The sequence below is a fragment of the Arvicanthis niloticus genome, chromosome 2 (assembly GCF_011762505.2).
Source record: "Arvicanthis niloticus isolate mArvNil1 chromosome 2, mArvNil1.pat.X, whole genome shotgun sequence".
Taxonomy (NCBI): Eukaryota; Metazoa; Chordata; class Mammalia; order Rodentia; family Muridae; genus Arvicanthis; species Arvicanthis niloticus.
Genome location: NC_047659.1, coordinates 8,415,769 through 8,437,317, shown reverse-complemented (window position 1 = coordinate 8,437,317; position 21,549 = coordinate 8,415,769). Strand labels below are relative to the sequence as shown.

Sequence of the window (21,549 nt, the reverse complement as noted above, 5' to 3'; positions counted from 1 at the left end):
GGGTGACGAGGGGTCTTTAACGAGACCCATCTCCCCCAAAGAAGGGTGCAACGCCCCACTGAGAGGATAACTAGCTGAACTGGCAGGGACCCTGCCGGGGTGAAGTAGCCCCGCCTTCAGCCAGCTCCTCCCACTCTTCCCCTTCCGCCCCATGCAGCGACCTGCTCCAGAAACCCAATAGCAGACCCTGAAGTCTAGCTCCAGCAGAGACCCTGGAAAGTTCCAGGTGTGAACTCCGGGCGTCAGGCCAGGAGGGTTGGAATACTTACAGCTCTAAACAAATAATATGCTCTAGTGCTGCTTGCGAAGCTGGCCCTTTAAGAGTCAGGGTAGGGGCGTGGCCCTGACCTGCCCTCCAAGGAGGAGGTACCCCAGTGCTCACTGCTGAGCTAGTGGTGCAGAGGAACTGGAGGACCCCAGACTGGCTGGGCAGGAGGGTGGCTGCTGTCAGTCACTAAAGTGACAGGTGTAGATGCCCAGGTATACGCATGCAGCACCAGAAGTCAGCCTGTGACCTTGACCACTGCATCTGCTGTGCCTACATCTTCTAAGCCTATAGAGTATTCCCAGCCACTTACAGCCTGTTTCCCAACAGGCTGGGGAGGACACAGGACTTAGGGGGTTAGCCACTGCCCAGTCAAGCTTGGCAGGCACCCCCTGGAACAATAGATGCCTTCTGTCCCTCCCTTTGAGGACATGAACCTGAAGCTTAGGAGGCTCGGGTGTTAAGAGAGTGCTTGCCCAGTGTGCATAAGGTCTAGAATAGGTCCCAGCACTTCACAGAGCAGGAGTGGTAGTGACACTATTGAAGGTGGAGGCGTACGGCTCAAGGTTATCCTCAGCTACACAGGGGGTTTGAAGCCAACCTGGGCTACATGAGATGCTGTCAAGAAAGGAAGGAAGGAGGGAAGGAGGGAAGGGAAGATAGAAGGAAGGATGAACAGAGGAAAGGGGGCTGGGGAGATGGCTCGACTGATAAAATGTTTACCCTGAAATTATGAAGATCTGAGTTCAGATCCCCAGCACCCCAGTTCCTGGGGTGGGGGAAGGCAGGGCCCCTTGGGGCTCAAAGGCCAGTCTAGCCAATTGGTGAGCTCCAGGCTCAATGAGAAATCTGTTCAGGAAATCAGGTAGAGAACAGCTAAGAGAAGACTCAGCCTGTACCTAACACACACACACACACACACACCACACTCATGCACGCACGAATTCATGCACTCACACATATTCGTGCTCATAGCTGGCTCTGTCTCTGACCTGGCAACTCCTCCTTACCTGTCCAGTTTAGCATGCTTGGTGGGCCCAGCACAGGACTACTGTCACCAGCATCTCCCTCTCCCAGACCACGTCCTGGGCACAGGTCCTGAAAGTACCCCTATCCTGACACTCTCATACCAGAAAATGCTATCAGGCAAAGCTTCTGGGCCAAATCTCCTCTACCCTGGCCTCCTCCTCCTGCCTCCATCAGGGCTACCCACATCAGCAAAGAGTACACAAGACACAGCTAAACTGACATGTCACTTAAGCCCTCCCACAGGTGCCTATGCCAGGTACACACGGCCCATTGCACCAACAGCTTGTCTTGACATTTAAACTGGCCTCAGTTTCTCCATCACATTATGGATGCCTTATTATAAGCCAAAGAACCAATGGTCCATGCTGCCTCATGTCAGCACCAAAGGGGAAACTGAGGCAGGTCACCACTTTCTCAACCAGGAAATGAGGACTAAAGAGGCAGTCAGAGGAACCCTTTAGCCAGCTGGGCCTCCCCCTGGACCCAGAGTCCTCTGTCTCCCTCCCAAAGCTGTGGGGCATCCTTCCCAGAATGCCCTAGGGCACTGTAAGAGCCTCCTTCAGCTTTTCCAATCCAGGGAAATAGGCACCCCAGCCAGAACTCCAAAAGAGGAGCCTCTCTATTTTGATGGCTGCTGCTACTTATAATTAAGATGATGTCCCAGCAAGGGCCCCATGACAAGCAGTGTGAAGACAATGGCCACCCTGCCTGGCTGGATGTGTAGACTACAGAGCCCCAGAGGGTTCAGGGATCATGGCAAGAGGCCCAGTGCCCAGGAGCACTCACAGGCTTTGAGCAGGCCCAGCTCCCTGTCTGCACAGCGCACACCATGTATTTTTGAACAGAAGGAAAGCATTTGCCTCCCCCCACAGTGCCAAAAATAGCCCCGTCTCCTGTTCTGAAGGGAAGCCTTGGTTCCTACCAAGAGGCAGGTGCGGGAGGGCAGGAAGGAGGAATTGAGTGGCTGGCTGTCACCTCAGACCCAACCTGTCCCCCCTGCAAGCCATAGAAATTCACAGAAGACCCCTGACCCAGAAGCAGTCCAAAGAGAAAGGATCAAATTTAATGCCAGGCAGGGAAGCAGGCTCAGGGTGGGTTAGAAGACGCCTGGAACACCCATTAGCTGTTTACTTCTGTCCTGGCTTTCCTATTCAGCTTGACAAATGTGTTTGGGGTGCGGGGTGGGGGTGGGGTGGGGGTGGGGGAGCAAACCAGAACAGTGAGCTGTGCAAATGGCCCAGCTTCAGCCTCACAGCCCACAGCTGAGTAGAGGGGGAGTTATACACATTGCCTCTACAGCATCCCAGAGAGACACTGGCGGGTAGCTCCACTGGGTGGCATGCATTCAGCCTCCTCTGAGCACCGGGAGTTCAGAGTTCACCCACCCATGCTGTAGCAAGCCCTGACTCTCCCCATGGATGTGTGAGGCAGTAAGAGAGAGTGGCAGGCTCCTCACCAGTGTTTCGGGCACTTGCTTTGCTTGCTCTAACCCTCTGGGCAGGTTCCCTCACTTGGTCCGTTTTACAGATAGCTCCTGGGCTGGGGGCGGGGGAGGGGTGAGTTGACACACCAGCAGTAAGTGGGGAGGATCTGAAGCTAGTCTTGGGGGCAGGGAATCCCCGAGCTGCAGTACCCTCCATGTCCCTCCCTCCTTGAGATGAACAGGCTGAGGGGCTGAGGAAGTAATCACAGGCCCGGCCTGTGTGTGTACTTCCAAGTCAGAACCGCTTTCTGGATCCCACAGTAACTTCTTGGCTAAAATAATAATAATAAAACTGGAAAAAGAGGCTATTGTGCCGGGCGGTGGTGGCGCACGCTTTTAATCCCAGCACTTGGGAGGCAGAGGCAGGTGGATTTCTGAGTTCGAGGTCAGCCTGGTCTACAGAGTGAGTTCCAGGACAGCCAGAGCTACACAGAGAAACCCTGTCTCGAAAAACCAAAAAAAAAAAAAAAAAAAAAAAAAAAGGAGGCTATTGTTTGTCCCCAAAAGTCCAGAGCTGTGGGGGACCTGGGCAGCTGTGGCCCCAGGATAGGGTGAGACAGCAGCACCCTATGCTGAGAACTAAAGCCTGAAATAAAGCAAAGTGTGCTATCTCTGCCTGGTTAAACATTCCTCAGAGCCGCACTCCTTCACTCGCCAGATTCCAGAACACAGGGGCTCTGAGTCTATCAGCTTCCTGGGCTACCCTGGACAGCTAGGCAGAGTGGAGCCAGCCCTGCACCCTCTCCCAGGCCCCCAACCTGTGCACCTCAGGTCAGAAGAGCTTCCCCAAGCAGAATAATTGATCTCCCCAGAGTTGATCTATATCACACCAAAAGGATAGCCAGGAAGGTGGAGACCTTCTAAGGGGGACAGCCAGATACAAGGCCCTGGCTGGACCCAGGCACCCTGGCAATTCCCAGGGACCACTAGGTAGCAGTGCAGGCCAGACCAGACAAGTGAGATCGTAGGAAAGGGCCCAGGAAGAACTGTCTGGAATGGGAACAATGGAAGCCACAGTCCCCCACCTGTCCCTTAACAACTCTGCTGCACAGAGACCAAAAGCCACAAGACCTGGTTGAAGCCTCAGGGAGCTTTCCGTTACAGACTCGATGTCACCCCGTCCCTGAATCCACATCAAATCCATGAGGACTGGGTCTCCTCCTTTATCCAGACACATCATACGGCAGCTAGGCTGTGCCAAACATTGGGCAGGGCCACAGCTGGGTCCCACCTCACCCTTGGATATCTCATCCCCAGCCCCAGCCTGCCATCAAAGCAGGAACAGGGTCCGGGGGAGATGGTCCAGTCAGTGTCTGCTAGAGGATCTGACAGGCAGCACCTATGTAAGCCAGGAACGGCAAAGCTTGCAACTGCAGCTGAGGAGACAGACACGCAGTCTATGGAGCTCTCCGGCCAGCCTGTCTAGCCCATCCTCAAGCTCCCGGTTCATTGAGAGAGCCTGACTCAAGAGAAAAGGTGGAGAGCAAAGGTGGAAGACATATTGCCTCCAGCCTCCATACACATGTACCCACACTAAGCACACACAAGTGCACGCTCACACACAAACAGGGTTGTGCAGACACTGCAAAGTGGGGAGTCCCACTCCCTCATCACAAGATTCAGAGCTAGGCATATTATTGCCTTCAGCTGTCTCCCTTGGGGTAGGTGGAGGCCGAGCAAGCCCTGAGGGCTGAGAACTGGGATCACCTGACCACGCCCACTCAATGCTACCAATATGATCACCCACGGGGCGTCACTTCTGTCTCCTTAAGGCAGAAAGTTGCCCAAAAGTCCATGGGAGGCGAGGCGTCCTGCCCACCACCTGCCTCACCTCCATCCCACAAATCCAGACCAGTTGCCAGTGTCTGACTCTCCAGAGATGGGCGCTCACTACGCAGTGCTCAGAGATCATAGCAGAGTATGCTCATGAGAAAAAGGGCATGGTTTTAGCCACACAGGGGTAAGATCAGCCTGAGCCCAGACCGCTGCTAACTGGCTTAAAGACCTTGGGATGCCCCCTGACTGCCTGAGCGCCCTTCCCATTTCCTATAAAACGAGCGCCTATCCCATTCTCAGCCACGGGGGAGCATAGTGCGAGACATGAACCCAGTCAATACCCAGGACACCTAGCTTTCACCTGACACCCTTGTCCCTGTTATCATTCATCCGAGTGGTACCCCTTCATGCCCACCAGCAACTGATGGAAAGGGCAAGGGAGGGGTTGGGAAGCAGCAGCCATGTTCCCCAGGGGCAGAGCCGCTGGCTGAGATGGCTGAGATACCCTCCGGCCTATCTGAGTTCTCCCTCTCCAGCCCCACCCCCTCCTGGTACATCTGCATTTACAACCTGCACAAAGTTACTCCCCCAACCCAGACATGATGTGTGTTTGTGCAAAGACCAAGATGGCTCACCCACTCCTGACACATGCCATGACCCTGTCACACTCAGAATATGCACACGTGAGTCAGAGCCTGCACATGTGACCCTCAGCCCCTATCCAGCCTGCACCGCCCACAGAGGCACCCACACATATTCACACTTAACCCACACACACCCCCAAAGCCTGCTCAGTGCCCCCCACCAGCATGGGCTGAGTGTTAAATACTCAGGCCCAGGGCAGGATGGGACCAGGCTCAAATCTTAGCTGCATCACTTTCCAAACTGTAGCCACAGGCCAGCAGGCACCCCCAAGCTTCCCTGTCTTTATTTATGAAAGCAAGACCACACAGGGCTGCTGATGAATATTCCTGAGCACCAAACATGGCCCTGGGCCACAGGGACCGTGTATCATATGGGTCCCTCGCAGCTATCTCAGACCAAGGGGGTTGGGGCCAAAAAGAGCTGATAAATTCAACTCTACACTTTCTCTCTCAACTCCCAGATGGGGACATTGAGACATCAAGAATTTGGAACAGGGCTCAGTGGTTAAGAGCATTTCCTGCTCTTGCCGAAGACCTGGGCTTGGTTCCCAGTATCCACATCTGGGAGCTCACACTGCCTATGGGCTCAGTTCCAAGGGATTCAGCGCCCTCTTCTGGCCTTTGCATGCACATGCCACACATAAGCTCACACAGGTACACACACATACACATAGACAAAAAACAACCCTTCAACGACAGGCACAGAATGCTTCTCTCAATGGACACTGGGTTTTCTTTGTAAAACTGCTTAGAACAAAGCACATTACAGCAGAAGTCTTCAGTGAAGAAGCAAAGACACAGCCACCAAACACCAGCACATAGAGCAAAAAGGAAAGACCCCTGTAAAGAGGCTAGAGCTATCTGTGCCTCATGCTTGCTGCTCAGTCTTAGGAGAGGTACTGAGAAATCAGAGCATTGAGGACTGTGCACACAACTCCATTGGGAGAGTGCTTGCTTCACATACACAAAACCCTGGGTTCCATCCACAGCACTACATAAACAGGGTGGGGTGGGGCTCCCTTGTAATTCCAGCATTTGGGAAGTGGGGCAGGAGGATTAGAAATTCAAGGCCGTCCTCAGCCACATAGTGATTTGAGGCCATCCTGGGCTACATGAGAGTATCTCAAAAACTAACAAAGACGCTGGGTGGTGGTGGCACACACCTTTAATCCCAGCATTCAGGAGGCAGAGGCAGGAGAATCTGAGTTCAAAGCCAGCCTGGTCTACAGAGTGAGTTCCAGGATAGCCTGGGCTACACAAAGAAACCCTGCCTCAAAGAAACAAAAGTGATAACAACAACCAAAAACAAAAGCAAAAACAAAAACAAAACCCAGCAAAGATGGATGGACAGATCTTTGTACATGTCTCTCCTTAAAGATAAATAACCCAAAACCCAAAATGGGTTTATGGAGTCAAAACCATGTTATATCTTTAAAGGTCTTTTTTTTTTCCTTTGCCCCCTTTTGAGCAAGGTCTCCTTTGTGCATTCTGGGTTGACTTTGAAGTCCAACTCTCCTTCTTCTATCTCTGGAGATCTAGAATTACTGCATACACTCACACAGCTGACTTGAAAGGCTTTGGGTTCACAAAAGCTGAGTAGCTTTCCAGAAGGATGCTCTAACCACCTCCTCAGCAACAGTGGGGGACCACGGGCCACCTGCCTGCACCCTTGCCAGCACCGGGTGTCCCTGCTCCACTGCAAGGCTGCTGATCTCATTGGGAAGAAAAGAGAAAGTTCAAAGTCTCAAGTTCACCTTCCTCATTACCGTTAACTAGAATTGCAGAGTCCTTGCTCCAGCGGACTTTCAGGGCCATGTAGCCTTGGTGTGTGTGTGTCAGGTGGTGGGGAGGGAGGGGCATTTGAAGGTTCACAAGGCAAGAACTCCACCAACCGAGCCACATCCCCAGCCCATGTATGAAGATTCAAAGTGGAAATACTCACAGCTCGGTAATGGGCGAGAAGCAATCTAACTGTCTAGTAATGGAGGATTAAATAAAAACATGTTGCTTACATATGTCAAAACGTTAAAAACAAACAAAACTGATTTGGGCCAATGAGATAGCTAAAAGCACTTCCCCCAAGCCTGGGGACCAGATCACGACCAGAACTCACGTGGTGGAAGGAGAGAGCTGACTTCCACAGTTTGCCCTCTGACCTAAACACACACATACAAAGGAAATGATAAAGTAAATAATAAAATTAACAGAAAAGTAAAGTTAGAAATTAAAAGTAGACAACTCCAAAGGCACAGACTGGTGAGGACCGTCTCTGCAGCCCTCTGAGAATCCAGACTCTGTCAGGCCATCCCCACTGACACCCCTAGTTCATTGCCACGATCTTCCTCAGGCCCCCATTACTGCCTTCTTCATTTTTTTGGGCTATAGCCAAGAATGTTCTTTCCAAATCTAATCTTGCTTACAGTGTCCCCCAAATCTATCACCTCCCTCCCTCAGCTCCTCACGAAATACCCAAGTTCCTGCCCATGACCTTCTGAGGGTGACTATGGCCAGGCCCACTCACTCACGGTATCCCCACAGGCCATGACACTAGAGCCTCAAACCTCACCCTGGAGCAGACGGGGCTCAGTCCTGAGGTAGTGTGGACTGCCAGGACAAGAATCTGCAGAGATACCTGGGCTTATAGGAACTCTCTGGAGAGGGGACAGGAGAAGCCAGTCACATTCCACACAGAGTCATGGGTGACAAGGACAGAACAGTTAAGACCTATAGCCTGAGGTGATCTGATCTGTGGTCCTCCCTCTCCTGGGCAGCGATGACCTGCTCACCACATCCCCATGGAGATACCTCTCCAGCTCCGGAATTTGTACCAAGATGGATGCCTCTTCCGAGGCTGCTCTCTGATAGAGCCAAGTGGAGGTACCAATCAGCAAACACGCTTTGTCCCATGTAACAGACTTCTCTGGATGCCTGGACAGCCCCAAACCAGAAACTTCAGAGTCTAGCTGGTAAGTTCCTGCACCTCTCAACCTAACCCCTTCTGGACCAGGGTGTCCTCTACCCTAGACCAGTGATACCCAGTGATAGCCAGGGCTCCCCTGGCTGAATCCCAGGTTCTGGAGGATCGCCTTCTTTTATCCTGACTCCTCCTTAACTCCAAGGCTAAACCTGAAGCACGGTTTCCAGAGAAGGAGGGAGGGTCTCCTCCCCACCACAGGAGAAGGTCAGAGCCTACCTATATCTAGGTTATGAAGCCCTAGTCCCACCCAGGGACTGCTGCCCTGAAGCCTCAAGCCCTCTCTGGCCCACACAGTATTGCCTTTTCCTGTAGAACCAGGCAGCCATGAAGTCAGGTGTCAGACAAACACACTAGGGACCCAAGAAGATACGTGACTTACCCAAGGCCACAGAGCCTGTGGAGGACATAGCCTGCTCTCCACAGAGCTGGACTGTCCTACTTAGGTGCCCACCCCAACACTGAATCTTACCTAAGTTTCTCTTGCTGTTTTGTTCTACCCTCGGTGAAAGAAAGAAGGCACTCGGGAACAGCAGGAACCCCTTTCTGTGGTCCTCCCTCTCCCGGGCAGCGATGACCTGCTCACCATATCCCCATGGAGATACCTCTCCAGCTCCGGAATTTGTACCAAGATGGATGCCTCTTCCGAGGCTGCTCTCTGATAGAGCCAAGTGGAGGTACCAATCAGCAAACACGCTTTGTCCCATGTAACAGACTTCTCTGGATGCCTGGACAGCCCCAAACCAGAAACTTCAGAGTCTAGCTGGTAAGTTCCTGCACCTCTCAACCTAACCCCTTCTGGACCAGGGTGTCCTCTACCCTAGACCAGTGATACCCAGTGATGCCTGCCGCTGCACAGCCACAGAGCATGCTCCTTTGCTCTCTTTCCTGATCTACTATGTGCTAGAAAACAGCCAAAGAGGCTCAAGGTTGGCAGGCAAGGTCAAGGCCAAGCTGAAACCGACCAAGTGACAAGAAGTGACTTCCTGTCTTAGTTAGGGTTTCCATTGCTGTGAAGAGACACTATGACCAAGGCAACTCTTATAAGGGACAACATTTAATAGGGGCTGCCTTACAGGTTCAGAGAGGTTCAGTCCCTCATCATTACCACCGGAAGCACTGCAGTATGCAGCAGACATGCCAGAGGAGCTGAGAGTTCTTCATTTTGTTCTGACTGTAGCCAGGAGAGACTGTCTCATGGACAGCTAAGAAAAGGATCTTATTGTCCACCTCCACAGTGACACACTTCCTCCAACAAGGTCACACCTCCTAATAGTGCCACTCCCTGGGCCAAGCATATTCAAACCACCACACACACACCCTTCTCTGAACAGAATGTCTCTGGCCAGCAGTATCAAGGGATGAGGAGAAACTAAGGAAAATGGTATCTCTGTCCTTTGCATACACTGAGACAAGGACAAAGGATTTGTGAGCCACCGTTGTCCAGTTTCCGCTGGAAGCAGGAACTGTGTTTTATGTTCCTTCTCTGTGTGCCCAGCAGAGTGGGCACTCAGTGAACGGCAGATAGGGGCTGTTCCAACATGATCCAGTAAGGTGATAGGCTGCCATGTAAGCATGGGCCTCAGGGAAAATAGCCCAGGACTCGCTCTGTCCCTGGAGTTACTGTGCTAGGCACAAAGACTGGGATGGCAAAAGAGCCATCTGCAGGGATGAAACCCACCCGCAAAAGACATGTAAGGCTGGCTCATAAAGAAGCTTGAGGCTGAGGCGGGGCTCAGTGAGAGAGCACTTGGCTTACGTGTGTAAGGCCTGGGTTCCATCCCAGCACTAGGAGGAGATGTGTGTGTGTGTGTGTGTGTGTGTGTGTGTGTGTGAGAGAGAGAGAGAGAGAGAGAGAGAGAGAGAGAGAGAGAGAGAATATAATACTTTTAAGAAATAGTGACATGTTTGGCAATAGTCACCGGCTACTTACCCAGCATGCCACACTACATCTCTGCTCACTTCCTACTAATAAGACCTTACCCAGAGGAGGAAAGCAAGGCTCACCCAGGCTAGAGGGAAGGCTTATCCCTTAGCTTGACTATCTAGAGATACAACAGCCTCACCAATCAACTCTAAGAGAGTGAGGCAGACCCCGCCCCCTCCCCCCCAAACTCCCACTGAGGCTCACGCCAGTCTGTGAGTCCTGCCTAGGCTGGGGGTGGGGGTGGGGGCAGAGGTGAGGTTCCCCTTAGCTAACCCAATGCCCTTAGAGATGGAGGAAGTTTCAGAGAAGGGCAGGCGTGCACAGTGGCAGTAGCTAACCTCATCTGCACAGGAAGAGCATAGGAAGTTCCAAGGCATTAAGCCTGAAAAAAGGTTATCTTCGGCCAGGCTGAAGCCAGGTGTGAATCCAGATGTGTGGCCAAGTCCTCATGGAGCCTTCTCATGGAGCCCTTAGCCCTCCCTGCTTACACACTCTCTCCCTTCCCCTTCCCTCCTCTCCCCACCTCTCCCCACCCCTGCCTCACATGGACCACAAACCATAGTAGATCCACACAACCCAGAATGGTGCCCAGCACAGACTCAGGCAGGACCCCTGGGTCCCCACCCTGGGCTCTGCAGCACAGGATGGCCTGGGACCTGTAGTATGAGTCAGGCTGTTTCTTCAACTGGGTCTCCCCAGAACCAAGAACGAAAATCAATGTATGCCTCTTGCTCTCATTCTGTGTGTTGGTGTGTGTTTGTGTGTGTGTGTGTAGACGCATGCTACCCTTTTGATGACCAGCTGAAGGCCAGAGATCAATGTTGGGTGTTATGGCTTCCTTTGCTTTTAAAAGTTTGTTATATTTTCATTATGTGCAAGGAGCTTAGGGAAGTTGTGTGTGTGAATACAGAACCCATAGAGACCAGGGACTTTGGCTCATGTTGAGCTGGAGTCACAGGCAGTTGTGAGCCACCGATGTGGGGGCTGGGAATTGAACTCTGAACTTTAAGAAAGAGCCATGCTCATTCTTAACCACTAAGCCGTCTCTCCAGCTACTCCAGCCTGTCTGGGTTTGTGTCTCTCAATGAGCCTAGAGCTGGCCATACTAGACTGGCTGACCAGTGAGCTCCCAGGATGCTTTGTGTCTGCCTTCCCCGTGCTGGGGTTGTAGACATGAAGCATATCTTACACAGGTGTGTACTGGGGACCTGTCTCAGGTTCTCATGCTTGCACTGAGCATCTCCCCAGCCTCATCATTCACACTTTCAAGGACCCAACTCCAGAGCTCAGCCCAGACCTAAGAGAAGACCAAGCCAAGTAGCAGGGACAGGAGATGCTGACATTTGGGAATCCTTTCTAGATGATGTGTCTCTTGACTCCCTACTCAGCATTTCCCTGGAAGAGAGTAGATGCTGCCATACCTGAGAAAAAAGACGCACAGGTAGGGCCTGCTGCTAGCCGCAGGCATCTCTGCCTTACCTGATGAGACTATTTTATTTCCATAAAGATCTGCAGACCTTTTAAGCACCTACACTTGGAAAGATGGCTGTGGACCACATAAAGACCTGCCTAGAGGGAGCTGGCTTCCACAGGGAGTCAAGCCAGAAGCAAGTGAATCCCCCTACACCTAATAAGGCCTTAGATGAAGGAAAAGTGCCCAGACCACCTCCATCCCTGAACAAAACTGCTCCACATCACAAAAGGCCTTTAAAAATAGCTTGGAAGAGCACCGCCCGGCCAGTGCCTAACAAGAGTTTTGCTGGCCCCATTCTTCCCAAGTTAATGGCCAGCCCTTCAGATGGGTCTGAAGAAAAGGATCTTGGCCCCTTGGGTCTTTCAACTTCAGCATTTGGCCAGGGTAGGAAAGAGAGGCACAGAAGGGCTCTTGGCATAAGCCAGAGATGCCAGCTCACATCTCTCAGCCTTGCTTTCCTCTCTATGAACAGCTGTAGTGCCCAGAACAGGCCAAGTTATTGACGGTGTACAGTTATGCTAAGGATGCAGCCGATGGTGCATGACACGCTCAGTAATCAGGACACTGACTTCACAGGGCTCACTGGTGGCCCCAGCCTTACCATCATGGAGACAGCTTGGTACACCACATGCCACGGTTCCTGGACAAGTCCGTGGAGAGAGCAGTCTATTTTCCCTAAACCCTGGGATCCTGGCCCATTGAGGGAGGGAGGGTGTCCCACCAACAGCCTACCTGCTAATGACTGTGAGCCACACCTTGAGGGTCCAGTCTCACCAACAGCAACAAGCTAGAAAAAGCTACCCACCCCATCTGGAAAGAGAGTAGGTGGCCTGGGCTGGGAAGGATACCTCTCCAAGCACTTCCTGGATGTGATCTCCCTGATGCACAATTCCTCAGGACAGGGGCCAGGAGAGCCTAGGCAGTAAAGGCCCCTTTGTTCTAAGTCTGGGAGAGTAAGGAGCATGGGACTAAGGCACTGGGTTGGCCAAGACCTGCAACCGTGCTCCGAAGGCGGATATTGCGGGGAGGGGGGTGGGGGCGCAGAGGCCATGCACTGCACCAGAGTCTCCATCTACACCGAGCTGTCAATCAACTGCCTGTCTTTCTGGCTGATGCAGAGAGCGCTCAGCCAAATCTTCCACTTCCAGGGCCACCCCTGGAGAGGCTGAGAGGAGGGGGACACCTGGTGTGGAGGCACTGAAGATGCAGAGGCAGATCTGTGAAGTTGGGCGAGTGGAGAGCCACACCTGGGACTGATCTAGAGGACCGTGGAGTGGGACAGACCTTCCTTCACTCGTCAGCTCCAGCTATATAAACCCATTTCCTGATGCGGCAGAGACAGGAGCAAGGAAAGGGTGAGACGGAGAATACAGCCCAACTGTAGATCCCAGTGTGGCATCTAAGCGGGCGCCCAGGACCCTTGGCTCGCCAGCCCTCTCTCTCCCAACACAAAGTCACACTTGCCAGGGAGGGGGCGACAGGCCAACCTCGCAAGAGGCAGGAGCCGCAGCAGCGTCATTAAGCATGAATCACCCACCCACCCTGCTCCAAGCAGGAGAGCCACACTACGCCCGGGCGCCCCCTCCTGGGACCACTGTCCCCCGCCCCAGCACTGTGGGAGCCCTTCGGACCGGAGGGGGACAGCTGGTGGGCTGTGGATGCCCTGAGGACCCGGGGTGGTCCCTGGAGCAAACTGACAGGCGACACCCTTCCAGGGCCGGGGGCGGGGGCGCGGGTAGAACAATGGGCCAGGTGCAGGGCAGGGGCGCGGCCGGGAAGGGCGGAGGGAAGGTCGCAGCGCAATGGGGAATCGGGGATCCGGGATGGGGCGCACTCACAGTAGGTTTTTCTGGTCAGCTCCTCCACAACTTCAGGCTTCAACTTGCTGTTGGATTTCCCCATGCTCGGCGGCCGCGGCCCCCGCTCCCCGGGCCGGACCCGCTCCGGGCGCCCAGCGGGAGCGGTTGGGTCGGGCCGGGGTGCGCGGAGGCCGGCAGGCCGGGCTGGGCCGGGCCGGAGCCGCGCCTTTGTCTGGCCGTGCCCGCGCGTCCCGTGCGCGGGGCTCCGGCGCGCTGCGCGACCTCGGCTGACGGTTCAAGGGGCCTCGGGGACCCGGTGAGGGCCAGGCCTTAGCGGTACAGGCGGCCACGGCGGGGAGTTGCGCGGGGCTGGGCGCCGCAGCCGCCGGGGCTCGGTAGCCGCGGTCGTCCCTGGTTACTGGGCTGCGTAGCACATGCTCGCTACCGCTGCGCCGCCGCCGCCCCTACGCTCCCCGCCTCCCGCCCGCACCGGCGCGCCAGGGGTGGACTCGGAGCCGCCACTCAGCGCCCGGCGCCACCTCCCGCCCAGCTCCCACAGGCGCCAGCTCCGCGTTGAGGCACCCCCTCTCCCGTTGGCTCTCCGGGGACGCCGGGAGGTCGCCGCACCGCCCCCTCCGCAGATCCATCCATCACCACCCCGCCCCCTCCGCAGCAGCGTGGGCAGGGACGGCCCGGAAAATCGGACGTGAACGAGGCCAAGTCCCTGCCAGGCGCAATTCATTCATTCCACTTGGATGTGTTGGGCGCTGGGGACCCGGCGGCCAACAGGACAGGCGCGATCCCAGGCCTCCCTGAGAGCATCCTGATGTGCTGGCTGGCATGGGTTGCGGTGGGAACACTTTTGCCTGGCCTTGGGGGAAGTGACTTCTAAGATTAGGTTGAGAGAGGAATGGGGCATCAACCTGGAAAGAGTCTGGCCTAGGAGGGAGAGCAGCCTCTAGACTCCGGGCTCCAGGCAAGGCTGGGAATGATCTGAAGCCAGGCAGAAGGGCCAGAGCTTCTGGAGACCGGCCTGGCAAGCCCGCTTTCACCAAGGGCCTAGCATCTGTCCCTGGGGCCCAGGAGTACTTGCGGTTTAGGCCTCCTCGGTTGTTGGCGAGGCCAGAGCATACTGGTGGGGCTCCATGCCTGGATACTTGGAAGCTGGCAACTGGGGAGGGACTCCAGGGAAAGCCATTGCCTGCCCTGCCCTCCTTCCAAAAATGTCACCGTAATTGAGACCTCTCCAGACTTTCTGCCCTACTCCCTGTCTCCTTAACAGCTAAGAAAAACTTAGACCCCTTCGTTCAGTGAGGCTTGCTTCTGCCAAAGAATGAGCCCCGGGGTAGGGGGTGGGACAGAAATTTGTCCTGCTCTCAGAAGGCCCTGAAGGCTAGGGGCAACCACTGTGAGCCAGTCTTAGCAGCAGAGACCTGGGAGCCAACCCAGCTACACAGGGAGAGGGTGGGGGCGGTAGGATCCCCAGTTCACAACCAGCTTAGACAACATTAGGAGGAGAGCTCTCAGGGAAAGGGCAGAAAACAGGTCGGGTGGGGGAGGAATGACCCATACCAAGAGCCAGAGGCCTGGAAAGACCATGGCCGCACGAAGCCATCCCCTCCTGAGCCAGCAGGTATGCAAACACAGACAGAATTTCTTTTTCTCCCCCTCAGGGTGTAAAACCCTGCCCAGGGCAATGGTACCCTTCAACCCCACCACTCGGCGGGTCTCTGTTCCTTCCCTTATTACATGAGCCCAGGTCAGACCCCAGGTCCCAACTTGTTGGTGTGAAGGGCCCATTTGATACAGGAAGTGAGCAGGCAGGGATCCTGGAAGTTGGCACTGTGCCACAGCTGGAAGAATCCACACTAGAGCTGGGTGCAGGGTATTCCAGCTTTAGGATCAATTCAAAATGGACACTGAGGAAAAGCCACAGAAAGGGGTGCAGAGCTGGCCAGCCTCATCTGAACACCCTGCTAAGACAGAAACCATGGACCACAACCCAGGCAACAGGGTTAACAGCTGAAGCCTTTTAGAGCTGTGAGCCAAGCCTGTCATCCCTCAGGAGATGGAGGTAGGAGGATCAGAAACTCAATGCCAGCCTTAACCATATAGTGAGTTCAAGGACAAGGACAGTTCTATGAGATTAAAAAAAAGAACTCTACAGGAACCCAAGTGTCCTGCCATGTGTTGGGTGCTTTGTTGAAGACAGGGGACATTGCGGTAACCAATGTGAGAAATGGTTATGTCTCAGCCTGCCCAATGACAACCGCAAAACCACTGGTCACCACCCTACAAAGAACCAGGACTCTGTGGGAGACAGGAGTCAGGGAAGTGCCTGCCTTCTCACAGTCACTAACATTGGGCTAATATTTGCTGGGCACCTACTATGTGCCAGGCCCCTGGGGATGTTGGAAAAGTCCTTGCCACAATAGAACTGACAATTTAATGATCAGGGTACCATAGAAGCCATGAACAATTTACAAAAAGAGACAATATGCTACGAGACCAAGGAGAAATGGCTCAAGCAAGGTTAGGCAGGTGGATGCCAGGTACAGGCCAGGATCTGTGAGCCCCCTAGGATGGAATCTGGTTAATGACCCGAAGCAGGGAGAAGGGTGTTGAGGACCAAGTGTGACTCTGTGTAGAATCAGGGAGCACAAGGAGACAAGAATAGTCTCAGAGGGTGGGTGAGGAGGGCAAGAGGGCAACTGGGGGAATTACAACCCAACGGGGTCTATTCTGCCTCCTGGCTGTGGAGGTTTAAGGTCCAAAGACTCTACCTGGTGGTGGCCCTGCTGGTAGAGCCTTGGGAAAAAAGACAGGGACAAAGGGAGAGAGCACTCTCTCTGCCCCTTCTCATAACAGCCACCAAATTTGCCAGGCATGGTGGTACACCCCTGTGGTTCGAGCACCTGCTCAGCTGAGGTGAAGGGCTGAAGCTTGGTGTGTGTGTGTGTGTGTGTGTGTGTGTGTTGGGGAGGGGGGGAAGTGAGCAGAGATCATAGCTCAGTTGATAAAGTGCTTGCTTTGAAGGCCTGAGTACCTGAGTTTGATCTCCACAAACCGGCTGTGAGCTGGGGAGCTATTCAGTGGGGGAAACAGTTACCTCACAGTGTGCAGGCAGGAATTCAGACCTCCTGCACCCCTGTGAATGTGAGGTGGGCATGGCAGCCTGCCTGTAATCCTAGCACTTGCCAAACTGTCTGGCTAAAACTTACTTAATCCGAGAGTTCTGGATTCCATGAGAGAATCTGCCTTAGAAAAATAAAGAGTAACCAAAGAAGACTTCTGATGTCAGCCTCCAATCTCCACGTGCGCACGCACACGTGTGCCCTTGTACGTGTATACACACAGCACACACGTATACCTGGCGGAGGCTGGAAGCCAGGCGTGGTGGTGTGCACATGCAATCCCAGGGCTGGAGAAGGCAGAGAAGGACAATTCACTGAGCTCTCCCTGGCCTAGCCTAGTTGGAGCCTGTAGCGTGAAAAATTATAAAGGCCATTTTATGAAATATGTGTAAATTTTTTGCCTTAGACCTTGGGCAGAAAAGCACCTGCCAGCAGGTTTGGGCCCATCTAATTAGTTACAGAGGAGGGGGAGTCACAAGACAAAGGCCTGTTAAGAACATCCTAGAAACTGACTGGCCAAGGGAGGAACTACACCCTGCCCCCATGGTACTGCCTACTAGTGTTCAAAAAAAGGTAAAACAACCAATCCTGTGCACCCGCTCGAAAGTTCGCTTTTTTCCCCACCCCGCCCATATATAAGCGCTAGACCCCTGAGCCATGAGGTCAGTCCCTCTATCCCCTATGTGAGATATGGGGATATGGGCTGGCCCAGAGCTCTGATATAATAAACCACCTCATGTGCTTTACAGCAAGACGGTCTCTCGTGTGTCCTTTGGGTGCGTGTTATCCTGTGACTTAAGTGGACCTCCCTTCTGGGGAGTCCCGGACCTTTCAGAGCCCATACCCAATGACAGACCCTGTCTCAAAAGAACAACATGGGTGGCTCCTGAGAGATGACACCTGAAGCCGACCTCTGATTTCACATACACATGCATGTGCCCACGAACACACCTGTACACACAGACACACTCACTTTTTTTTTAAGACACCAATGCTCACAACCACCCAAAGCTGCAGTCAGTTCCAGAGGATCCGATGCCTTCTTCTGACCTCCAAGGGTACCAGGTATGCATGCGGAGTACTTAAATACACGCAAGCAAGACACACATTCACATAAAATAACAAAATAAATAAACCTAAAGAAATGTGAATGTTTAAAAAGCCACCACTGTGAGCCACACAGAGGGCAAGGTAGAGGTAAGAGACTGGGGTCAGATTCACCACAGGGAGACTTTCTCCAGGCGGGCATGGAATCTAACCTGCTTAGGATGACTGTCAGGCCAGTGTAAATGGACATGACAAGCACTGGCTAGAGACACGTGGGGCTCATGTTGAGGAGAATGCAGTCAGGCGCCTGGAGGACTGGGGAGGACTGGGAGATAGAGGTGGCAGGGACAAGGGAATATCTGTGACCTAGGCAGCAGGAGGTAAGGAGGGGGCAGTGCATAGGCAGGAAATGCAGAGCTGGGTGGGGGAGGAGGCGGACACGTGCAGAAGAGCAAGACACGGTGCAGGAGCCGTCGGCTGCAGGTCTAGGCTGAAGGCATTGTGGCAGCTCAGTCAGGGACAAGGCTACCCAGGGATTGTAAGGAGACCAGGGGTCAAGTAGGAGAAACTCAAGGATTTGGGCAGGATAGCCTAGAAGTGACTTGGAAGAGGGCCAGTTGGGAAGGCGGAAGCCCAGAGCCCCTGTACAGACAGCATGTTGTCCCTGGGGGAAGAGGTCCCCTAAGGGTGCTTTGGGGGTGGGTGGGGACTGTCCAGCACCTGTGAAAAGCAAAGTTCCTTGAGGAGCAATTGACTGGGGGTGTGGTGCTAAGAAGGCAGCCTCGGGTGAGTGAGGGGTCAGGTGTAGTCCTGCCGGGCCAAGGGCTGAGTCTACTAGAAAAATGCAGTTTTGGACTTGAGGCCATCTGAGGGGAACAGGTTTGAAGAAGAGAGTTGTGAGCTAAAGCACTGGCTCCAAGATGTCTACAGGATATGCAAGTGAGGACGGGGCTTCCTGTTAAAAAGAGAAGCCCAGCTGGGAGATACAGCTCAGCAGGAGGGGTGCTGCCTGGCAGGCACAGATCGCCTGTGATCCCTAACACTTCACAAACACTTGAGAGGAGTTCAAGGCCAGCCTTGGTTCACTTGCTTCTGCAATGAGTCTGAGGCTAGCCCAGGGTGTAAGAGAGCCTGAGTTCATGTCCACAAACAGGTAGAAGTTGAGAAATGATTTCACAAGGCTGTGCTCTGACCTCCATGTGCACATACAAATACTGGGAATAAATTTTAAAAAAAATTAAAGCAAAGCCGAACAACAAATGAGTGGGTTATATCTCCCCCTCCAAGGCTCGGGGGCATTGAGGAGGATCGGTGGAAGGTAAGAGGAAAGCCGGATCCATGGCTAAGGGCTCGAGACACGCTGCTCTTCCACAGAACTCCAGTTTGATTCCATGCACACATGTGACAGCTCACAGCCGATCTGTAACTCCAGTTCTAGGAGTTCCCACTCCCTCTTCTGGCTTCCTTGGGCACATATGTGATCATGTATGCAGATATAGGAAAATGAGCGAATGAAAAAGAAATAAAAGAGGAAGGAAGGAAGGAAGGAAGGAAGGAAGGAAGGAAGGAAGGAAGGACAGACTGTTTCTAGGGCTGGAGGAAGAGAAAGCTTTTTGTGGATATTTAGGGGTTTGTTTTGTTTTGTTTAAGATGGTTGGTTTTTTTTGTTTGTTTGTTTAAGTTTGGTTTTCAAGATACGGTCCCACTATGTATCCCCGGCTATCCTGGAACTCACTCTGTAGACCAGGCTGGCCTTGAACTTAAAAATCTGCCTGCCTCTGCCTCCCAAGTGCTGGAATTAAAGGCATATTTTTATTTTGTGTGTATGAGTGTTTGTCCTACATGTATGTCTGTGCACCCTGTGTGTGTGGTGTGTACTTGGTGCTCATGGAGGTTAGGAGAGTGAGTTGGCTCTCCTAGAACTAAGGTGTGAGCCACCATGTGGGTGCTGGGAGCTGAACTGGGTCCTTTGCAAGAATGGACAGTGCTCTCAAGATCTGGGCCGTCTCTCTAGCTGGTCACATCATTTCTCCTGTGCAAACAGCCTGAGGAGGAAGAGGGAGCCCTCTGTCCACCTGAGAGCTTGTTCTCTGTTGCCCAGACATGCAGAATCAGAATGAGGTGGGCTTGGTCCGAGAGCACACCTAAGCCTGCACATGCTCCACCCCCCACCCTTCCTAGTATTTTATAAGACTGTCTGGGGGCTGGAAAGAAGGTTCAGTGATTAAGAGTACAGGTTGTTCTTCCAGAGGATGTGAATTCAGTGCCCAGCACTAACATCTGTAACCTCAAATTCAGGTTGTTCATTGGCACGCGTGTGTGCATGCACACCACACCACACCACGTCACCATCACCGTCCCCATCACCATCATCTGGGAGTAGGTGCAAGACTGGCCTGGAGGGCTGCTAGAAGAACAGGCAGAAAGGGGCTGGATAACATGTTAAAAAAAATTACAGTTAGGAGCTGGGGTCAACCTCAGTAGGAGAAGACCTGCCTAGCATGCTCAAGGCCTGGGGCTCCATCCTCAGCATTGAAAAACAAAACAAACATAAAACCCACCAGACAGGAAAGAGCAGTTCCATGGCTCAGGCAGGCTGTTGACACTGGCTAATTATGCAGTGCATAGCTAACTAGACTAGAATGCCTAAGCTCTCCTGCAAAGACAAGGACGACCATTTGAGGAGTTGGGCACACCACCCGCATGAATTCGATCACCAAGCTTGGTATTTGGGAATCCCTGTGGGGAATAGCCATGCTGTGCGCTATGCACATCTCATTGCTGTGTGTCCTCAAAAGGCGTTGCATAAGCTATGGCAACACGTTCCTGTCCTGAGGGCTGGGCGTGGGCTCAGTGCCTTGTGTCTGCCAGGCCCTGGGCCCAACCCATAGCACTGGGGAAATTTTTTTCTTTTTGAGGCAGTATCTCACTGTGTAGACCCGATCAGCCAGAAATTTACACTGTAGACCAGACTGGCCTCAGACTCCAAAACCCAGAGAGCCGAGATTAACAGAGTGCGCCACAAGGCCCAACTGCTTTAACTTTTAAAACAGAGCATTGTCAGAGAGTAGGGAAAAGATGAGCCCCTTCGAAGAGCATGAGGGAAATGACTTGTGTGAGCCTGTCATCCCTGTCAACCTGACTGAAATGGGATCACAAGAGGGAAGACACTCTGTCATGTCTGTCAGGGCATTTCCAGAGAGATTCAAGCAAGCAAGAAGCCACCCTGAATGTGAGCAACGCCATCCTGTGGGTTGGGCTACCAGACTAGATACAAGATAAAAGAATCCCAGTATGCCTTGCTAAAAATCCCAGCATGCCTTGCTTTCTGCTTCTCCCATCAGCTGAAATGTGAGGAGTCATGTATGCTCTTGCTACCCTGAGCCCTGCCATGGCTTTCCCCAATGATGAACATATGTATCGTGGGTGGGTGGGTGGGAGGTGGCAGTACACGTGTGTATGTGTGTCACACACCCACACACATGCATGTGTGTGCATGGCAAAGCTGGAGATCCACATTGGGCATCATCTTCAACCGCTTCCTTTTTTCATTTATTTATTTATTTGGTTTGGTTTGGTTTGCTTTGGTATTTTGAGTTAGGCTACTGGCCTACGGGGTCCACGCTCTCATCTCTCCCGTGCTGAGGTTATGAATGGGCGCGGCCATGCTCTGATTTTATGTGGGACCGGGATCCAAACCTAAGTGCTCAGCTGGCGTTGCCACATAGCGGACATGCTTCACCCACCAAGACACTTTCCCAGTCCCAACAATGTTTCCACACTCCGGGAGCCAACATAAATTATTTTTCCTTAAGTTGCTTTCTGTCCCTGAAAAGGCAAGCATACAGAATCAAATGTAGATGGTGTCCACACAACCAGAGCTGTCTCTTCCAAGTGGCCAGAGAAGCACAAAACAAACTGGAAGATCGTAGTGATGATGACGATGAGGATGATGATGAAGGTGGTGGTGGTGACGGTGATGATGGTGATCATGGTG

The 21,549-nt window shown here is 53.2% G+C and overlaps 1 protein-coding gene across 1 annotated transcript in view; it reads right to left on the bottom strand.

Annotated features, from left to right (window-relative positions):
- Nucleotides 1-13,841, bottom strand: part of Ncs1 (neuronal calcium sensor 1) — a 50,752-nt gene extending 36,911 nt beyond the window's left edge. The window contains exon 1 of the mRNA XM_034495176.2: nucleotides 13,411-13,841. Within this exon, the coding sequence (XP_034351067.1) occupies nucleotides 13,411-13,474 (64 nt within the window). The 5' untranslated portion in view covers nucleotides 13,475-13,841. The remainder of the gene's footprint in view (nucleotides 1-13,410) is intronic.
- Nucleotides 13,842-21,549: the final 7,708 nt, after the last annotated feature.